Source organism: Monopterus albus, unplaced genomic scaffold, assembly GCF_001952655.1.
Source record: "Monopterus albus unplaced genomic scaffold, M_albus_1.0 scaffold299.1, whole genome shotgun sequence".
NCBI lineage: Eukaryota > Metazoa > Chordata > Actinopteri > Synbranchiformes > Synbranchidae > Monopterus > Monopterus albus.
In genome coordinates, this window is record NW_018128179.1 from 385692 (window position 1) to 394561 (window position 8870).

The window sequence follows — 8870 nt, forward strand, 5'->3', positions numbered from 1 at the left end:
GATTACAAAACCTACTCAAAAGAATTGCCTCAATAACTTTAGAAAGTGTATTAGCAAGTGCAATAGGTCTGTAATTATCAGAGCTGCCCACCTTTCCTGCCTTATCCTTCACCACAGGGACTAAAAGCACTGTCATCAAGGAGTCAGGCAAAAACCCATGTATAACACAAAACGTAAAACATATAGCTAAAAGAGGAGCCAACCTCAAACTAGCATACTTAAGGTGTTCTACAGAAATACGATCCAGCCCAGTAGACTTATTTGCAGACAAATTATTTATCACTCGAGAAACTTCACAGGTTTTAACAGCTTCAACAAAATCAACCCTGCTTACAGGGAAGACTTCACTGGGAACACAGTTAAATAAATTGCAATAATGGAGCCGCCAAAGTTCAGCTATCTTATCTGGGCCAGAAATTCCATCAATAGTATAGGGTAGAGAAAAGTGTTTTACAGCACTGCAGACCACAAAAGAAATGACACAACATGTAAACAAAGCAAACAGCCCCTAGACAGAATGGTTGTTCTCCCAACATCTGGCTACCTTTGACCAGTCACAGCCATTGTAAGGCCATGATTGACAACATGGCCTCTTCGCCCTCTTCCTCTGTTTGCCTCCCTACCTTTCCACCACACAGCTTCACTCCTCTTCTTCTTCTTCACAGCAGTTGACACTGTTCATTTTCTTGTTTTCCCATTGTCAGAAACTGTAACCCTGTGTTGTACTCTGTCTATATATGCTTGCCAATTGAAAGCTGAGAAACATAAACCTTTGAGCTCTTTTACATTGGTTGATCTAATGCTTCACACATTCCTCTTCATTAGTGAAAGTCAAGATTCACCTAAGAGCAGTTCAACAATTCATACACATTTGCAAAAAAGGTTTAATAGAGCTGTATAGAAATAGGCTTTACAGATACTAGAGATAACTAGTTTTGCATGTATTGACATTTGCAGTGAACTAATCACTAGTTATTTTGGGGGGTCAAACTATTCAACAGAGAACCAGATAATGCATTTTGATCAACATGACATTAGCAACTGATAATGTATAAAACAACAGATCATCATAATCATTTGCAGGAATGTGCCAAAGAATTTGCAATGTGTTAAAAACAATAAGAAATTGCTTATATGATGTGCACAAGTGACTGGATGATGTGGAGGTTGAACAAGTAGTTTAGAGAATTTCATTTCTGATTCAAGAAATATATGAAGGTGACTGAGAAAAACTGTCATTAAGAAACAAAAAAGAATCAAAAGATTAACAAAACAATAATTACTGAAAACCTTACTTTTGCTTCTTTAATCTGTCATGTGAATACTGCTTGCCTTCTCATTTTTATTCTCACCATCTCTCTCTGCAGCCAGTAGTTTTCCACTGTTCTTTCAGTCCCCAAGTTCCTGCTTCATCACTACCTTGACTTTATGTACATGCCTTTGCGCCATCTCTCATTCATTCTATTTCCATTTTCTTCCTGCTAACATCAATCCACCTCTTATTGCTGACCCACACACAGTTACTGTAAATCTTCATTAAGCTGCTTCCATTCCAGGTGCCTTTACAAATTGAGGTTATTAACTCCAACAGTCTCTCTGCATGGTAGTGTTACGTCCACGGATCAGGCCGTCCCCGGCACCTCGGCAGCTGATACCGGGGATACTGGCGACTCCACCCCTGCTCACGTAGGAGCACGCTCCCGGCGGCGAGGCACACCTGCGCTCAATTAGCAGAACCGTACTTAAGTACGGCGCTGGTATGTCCTCGTCGCCAGATGATCTCTCAGTCTTCTGCCGGCGACTTCGCGTGTTTCACGTCCTGGATCCTGGTGTCCACTAATATCAACCTACCCTGGTATATTGATGTTATCCACTGTGTCGACCTGAGTGAGTTTCTTTGTCTTGTTTATGTTTTGTGAACTGATTACTGAGGAGCCCTTTATGTTTTTTCTGAACTGCTCACCGAGGAGTTTCTTATGTTTTTTCTGAACTGATTACCGAGGAGTACTTTATGTTTTGTCTGAACTGTTTACGGAGGAGTGCTTTATGTTTTATTTTTCTGAACTGATTACAGAAGAGGGCTTTATCTTCTTGTTTGAACTGTTACCTGGTGCCACCTATATCTCTGTGGGCCTTGCCGCCGATCGAAGATCGTTGTTTGGGGTCTGTGTCAAGTGCCTGGGCCAGCGAAGTGTAGGCACTTGCTCCTGTCTGCATACCTCGGCGCTGGGATCCAAGCACGCTCTCCTGCCCAGAGCCAGCAGTTCCCTATACGCAGGTCACCTGTGTTGTGCTCTACATTATCACACCCTCGTCTGCCTGTTGTCCCCCCTGATAATCTCCTTCTTTGCTCTATACGCAGTGCCAAACCTCTCCTCCGACCCCGCGCGGCTCCTCCAGTGGTCCAGTCATTTCAGCGGCCCCAACCACAGCTTTACTGTACTACATTAATAAATGAGTCCCCTTTATCCTAGCACTGTTAGTATCAATACATACATAAAGAAAGTCACTTTCGGCTGTTTAGGGGTCACCACAGCAAATCGTCACACTGATGACTCACACGTTGACATTTGGCACGTGTTTTATACCAGATGCCCTTCCTGATGCAACCCTGACTTGAACCTGGGCTGCAGCAGCGAGAGCGTTGCGCCTTAACCACTAGCCTACCAGGTAACGCTGTGAGTATCAATATATGATGTTTCTAAAGCTAATGTGACCCTCAGCCTGGGTGATGCTGGTGTAGTGGTGACAATTAAAATTGTAAGATATAAACTAAATTTTGATATATTAGGTGTCAATTCATCATACAGTATTGATTTTTGCTATTTGTGCATGCTGTTTGCTGTTATTGCAAAGAAATAAACGAAAAATGGGGGTGGCTGTTGCTCAGGAGGTAGACCGGGTCATTTCCTAACTAGGGGGTTAGCGATTTGGTTCCCGGCTTGTTCAGTTGAAGTGTCCTTGAGCAAGACACTGAACCACTAGCTGCTACCGGTGTTTGGGAGTGCAAATGGGTTAATGGCCAAATAGTGTGAAAGTGCTTTGAGTGTGCTGCAATGCATTGAAAAGCGCTATAAAAGTATAAGACTATTTATTTATTAACAAATGTTCACAAACCTCATTGCATGATGTTATAGAGGTTCCCTGGCTACCTGAGTAAATTTGCTTGGTGCAATACCCCTACCAGGACTCTAGGTGTCTCGGTGATGGACATTGCACATATACAAACCAAAAACTGATGAAAAACGGGGTATTTTGTTTTTTTTTTTTGTTTGATATATAACCTGTGAACAAGTAGGCACTTTTTGCAGTAAACTCAGCGGAGTGGCATTTTTTTGTGGGTGTTTATATTTTGTTACAATTTTGAATCACATGTACATTGTCAGTGTAATTTTTTTCTAGATTTCAGAATCAGAGTCAGCTTTAATTATCAAGTATGCTGAGCATACAGGGAATTTGTCTCCGGCACAGAGGCTCTTAGTGTGTTTTAGGCAACAGACAATAGACAAAAGACAATAGAATAGTGTGATGAAAGATGGGAGGAGCAGGAGAGGCATTATTCACAAAAATATATACATATACACACATTTTGAGCTATCAGAATGGTGCATGTAGTGGTACTATTTACAATTACTGCACTGCGGTGATTACTGAATCCTGTGCCTGCAATCGTAGTTAACAGAGTGATGGCCTGAGGGAAGAAAACTGTCCTTGTTCTGAAAGTTTAAAACATAGCATAACAGGCTCTAGTACAAATGATTCAGGATAAAGTCTTTGTTCTTACAGAGGAAAGCAGAAGATTCTCTTTGCCTTAATAGGAGCCCGACATCTCTCTTGATTTAAATATGTGTAGCAGAGCTAACGACACACACAGAGATAGCAGCTAACATACACACGTACATATATCCTTAATAAATCCTTATTGTTACAGCCATATGCAGACGAGGTAGTTGTGCAGCATCAACTTCCACAGCTAAACCTTTTAACATCTGACTTGAAATGAATGCTGTATCTGTAACATCTGTAACCGCAAAAGCACTGCATCAGCTCCATAAACAAAGCCATAATGCTACTATTAGAATCAGGGAGTGCCATCAGTATTCAGTTGGGTCCTGCTGCTTAACACCCTACCTCCAAGCACACACAAATCTGCCAGTCAGTTAGCTATGGTGTGTAAACAGACAAGATGCTCTGATCAGACTTTGTGGTTACAGGCTTCGTATACTCTCTCTCTTTTTTTGTCTGCCCCAGACTGAAGAGAGTGTGATTTGTGTGTCTATTTCTGTGTGTAACAGGATATAATTTCTCATATATATTTCTGACTGTATATTTCATATTCATATTTAAAAATCAATATATCACTGTTCAATATATCAGTATACTGTATCACTTTTAGTCTTGTAGTTATTGCTACCTTGCCAATCACCCACTTGAACTGAAAAATCCCTTTGATAGAAAGGTGACATGCCTAAATTTTGAATCCTTTGTCATCATTGCAACTCCTATTCCTGTTCATCACTCCTTCCACGTGTGTCCTTGTCCAGCACACCTTTCCCTGTTCTCCCTTTTGTATTAACCTCTACTAGCAACTGGCATGAATTTCTCAGAAGTCACATTTTTTGCATTTTTGCAAAATGGTGTGCTTATAAAAGCCCAGTTCTTGGACGGATTACATTTCATTATTCTTTTTCATACAGTAGCCCAAGTCATTAGGTAAAATAAGTACTGATTTTTATAGAACTACTGTCATTCACAATCTCAAATCCCATAAAATGGTATAGAGGATTTGTGGGTCTTACATATCACCTGAGCAGTGACAGAAATGAGAAAGGCCTCTTCTTCTCACATCAAGGCTTTTTAAATCTTTAATCTATTTTTAATGGTCTTTTTAAATGTATTTTTAAATTTGCTGGCATTTTTTATCCATTTTTAATGTTACAGCCTGTGTTTTTTCATTAAAGAGAGGTTTAAAGACTGTTTGGGAATAAGCAAATATTGTGAGTTAGTAAATGCATAATTAAAAGTTACTGCTTTTGTCTTTTCTTCATACAGACATCAAAACTTATTGCCCTCAAAACTGTGAGATGTGTATCTTTTATAACAGTAAGGCTGATACTTCCCTCAGGATATCTTTGTTATTAGTTATCATTACTAATAATAATGATGGTTACGTACAATAACCCAAGCTTCTATGGCATAGCCCTCTAAGAGCTGTCGCTATTGGGTTTATCCCTCACGCATGCGCAGTCCTGCACTGGGCTGTCCCCAAACAGGTCCGCTGAGATGCCATAAATGCAAGTGTGACCTGTGATTGGCTCCCTACACCAGCACTTTTTCTAACGTATAGTGAATACACATGATAAGGTAAAATAAATCAAGATGAACTCCAGTGATTGGAAACAAAAACACAATTACATTTCATACTTGGATATCATAAAATTCAAAGGATTATAGGTCAAAGAAGAAGAGTAAGAATCAAAATAATCACAAGTTTAAAATATAAGGTAACTTGTAGTATGACTATATGGCAAAGAAAAATATCCGTAATCCTGGATATACTGTATGCGTTAAAGCTATGCGTTAAAGCTATTTCTGATTCAACTACAATTATGAATAAAGATGAAAACTGCAATTTATGCGTAAAATATAACTCCCTTGTACCACTTCTCATTGGATTGTTCAAAGTAGTTTCTTTTTAAATGATACTGTTCACCTCCTGAAACAACAGACAATAGTTAGCAGCACTTGTTGGTCTATGGTCATTAACCAGTTTTATGGCCTCAGGCCCCAGGAAGACATAAGACAGGAAATCTATAGCAAGCTGCTGGTGTTTTGCAGGTCATGAGGGTCAGTGGATCTCACACATTTTCAGCACCCATAACAACGTACATCCCTTCCTCCCTCCTTTCTCTCTAGTCTGTCTCTCAGTTGCTTTGTTCTTTGTCTCCTTGTCATTATTGCTCTCATTTAACTTTTTTGTCCACTCAAGTAGCTCTATATTTTGTCCTTATTTTCCTACTTTCATTCCCTGTAGAAGCCAATAAAAAGATAAAGATGTATATAATCTTTTAAGAGTTTGTACGTGCAGACTTGCACTTAAATTAGACACAATGGGACTACACAGATTACTATATAGATTTTCATATTTCTCTGAGATGCCACCATTTGATACAAGTTTTTACTTGTACATAACACACACTGTGTGCTGTTAAATTTACTGAGCACATTCAAGGCTCCTATGAGATAATGACCCCTTGACCTTTTATGTAGTGTAGGGCTGGGTGATAGAAATGATATAAATTTAAATAACTTCGGTAAGCTGTATACACAGCGGCAGCACTCGGCTATTCTCACAGCAACTGTGATCTCAGTGCATGTCAGTATGATGTATGGGTTTTAATTTCACTGTGTTGTTTTCATATTGCCTAACAATAAGCTTTGAAATATAGTTACTCAAATTCATGGCATAATCCTGTGTCTCTTTTGGGTATGAATTCTGTCCCACTCTTTCAGTATGTTTCCATTTGGTCACACTTTCTTGCCCCCAAATGCTTTCAGGGTCATATATCATAAAACCTAGTCCTGACAGGAGATACCCTGGAATGAGAGGTGTACTGGGATCTTGATGAAGTCCTAATGGATTTGCATTTATAGAGCAAGGAAGCCAAGGCTCTTGGCTGATGGGACTAGTGGATTGCAACAAAGATCTTGCCTGGTCCAGGTTTACTGTGTATGAAGTATAAAGTGAGGGTCTGTTTTTATAACGAAGTGGGTCAGAAAGGTGGATTATGGCAGAGACCAGAAATCAGTTACACGCCCACACATGGGCCCAGATGAACAAATGCAAGTTCCCTAACTAATAACACCCACAGACTAATACACATACACAATAGTGTTGGTCTGGGAGGTCTGCTAAGGTCTCTGGCAAAGTTCAACTGAAGCTGACAGCTTGTGTGGATGTGAGAAAGCACACGCCATGTGTGTGAGTTCACAAGCTTCTGTAATATAGGTTTGTGTGTGTGTAAGATCAGAGGTCCTTTATTAAGGACAGGACTAATAACTAAGCCAACAGCTGCTTCCTGTTAAACTCCATCTCCAGTCAGTTTTGAAGCACTTTTCCCCCCTAAGTCTTGCAGCACAGAACATTTTGCATATGAATACAGTTTATACTGACCATCACACTCATGTACACATATCACACTTGCATGTGCACACACACATTTAAAATCCCTTTGTAGAAGCATATGCATAAGAAACACAAGTGTCCAGGTGTTGGCTCCAAGCCTACTTTATGTGTTTTATATTCAAATAGATGCAGCATATTCACCTTCTCTGTGTGTCTAAGTGTGTGTGTGGCTTGCAGTGTGGGTGGATATGATTGTGAACTGCGGAAATGAGACTGTTTAAATTCAGAAAAGCTGTTGCTCAGTCCCTTGACCACATACTGTGTTTGTGTGTGTGAGAGGTGTGTGTAGAGTATGTGTGTGTGTGCCCCTTGATCATGGCCAGTTCTCTAGTTTAAAGAGATTCCCAGCCTCTGTTTTTTCAATTCCATCTTTCCTCAACAAGCAAATGAAACAAAAAAAGGCAGAAAAACTAACATACTGTACATACAGTATGGACATGCACACATGTTTGTTTTCATTCCTCATAGGGACATTATAGTGAACTACATTAACCCTAACCACTACTTGCCAAACACTAACTTTACCCTGCTAGAAATTAGCCCAATTCTTTTGTTGGAAGCACGAGAAGTGAAGACAGGAGAGGACTGCTTAAAATCAACAGAAAGTTTACTGAAAGTCTGAGCATAGGTAGGCCTTACAGCGCTGGGATCAGAGAGCCAGAGCTCCCGCAGGAGATCCGACTTCTGAACCTCGAATTAAGTTCTTACAATACATTTTATCTTCTTGGGCTGCCCCGCCCTGGACAGAGGTACAACATTCAACAGCTTTTTGATCCTATCGTCCATTTGGTGTGAACCGGAGCTCCCCTTTGTTAGAATGTGGTAAATTCTAGGTGTGTGTGTGTGTGTGTGTGTGTCTCAGGTGGTGAGCCCCCCTGGGTGTGTAAGACACCTCCCGGTGAGGCAGAACTTGGGATATGCTGTGTGGGTGTGAAACTGGCTAGCTGGGCTCTGTTAAAATGTAAATAGGGTATCTGGTCACAAAGAGATGCAGACATCTAGTCTCTACAGAAGTTACAGCATTCAGAGTAAGCAGATTCTACTTCATTACAGTTATAAGATGTATAAGCAAGGGAAATAAATGTATTAAAATAACCAAAGCTCAGTAGTTCTGGAAAATCATCAATACAGCTGTAATATGTATAAACAAAATGGATCCATAAAATAAAGTTATGAAAGGTAACTAAAGAGAACTACAGGTATGAGAAGTAACTAAAACTTATAAAGTAACGAGTCTATAAAACTCAAATCTTACAACCCCAAACCTTAAACCTAGTTGTCCCTCTAAAATTTAATTATTCACATGGCGGGGACCAGCACCTGGTCTCCAAGAAGAAGGCTGAGTCCTCACAATCTGTGTGTGTAAACAGGTTTTCATACTGTTGACCCCCGTTCTTATCACCACGTTAACTCTGAGAGACGAAGCAGTTCGAGTAACTTCAAAACAGTGCTGATTTATTCAAATAGCAAAATGTTCACATCTTAATAAGTTCAGTATACTTTCAGCTACAAAAGCCATTCAGGTATCAAAATGTTCAGGTTTTTGAGGACATCATGGCATGTATTCAGCTTTTTTACAACTTTCATACTTTTTAAAATATTCAGCATTTATTCTGAAAAATTTTGCCCCATTCAAATGAATGGGGAAATTCAACTTCAGCATACTTTCAGGTATCAAAATGTT

The 8870-nt window shown here is 39.8% G+C and overlaps 1 protein-coding gene across 3 annotated transcripts in view; it reads left to right on the forward strand.

The window, feature by feature from the left end:
- LOC109973673 (coiled-coil domain-containing protein 85A-like) overlaps window positions 1-8870 on the forward strand; it is a 43111-nt gene that overhangs the window by 12128 nt on the left and 22113 nt on the right. Inside the window, exons 3-4 of one of the 3 annotated variants that reach the window (XR_002276849.1) lie at window positions 1608-1887; window positions 2075-2093. The exons of 1 other annotated variant lie outside the window; for it this stretch is intronic. Coding sequence is in view for 1 of the 2 variants with exons in the window: in XM_020623436.1 (XP_020479092.1) it covers window positions 1608-1690 (83 nt within the window). In the remaining variant the exon portion in view is untranslated. Of the gene's footprint in view, window positions 1-1607; window positions 1997-2074; window positions 2094-8870 lie in introns of those variants that run through there. One more of the 3 variants, XM_020623436.1, reaches the window with a different exon arrangement.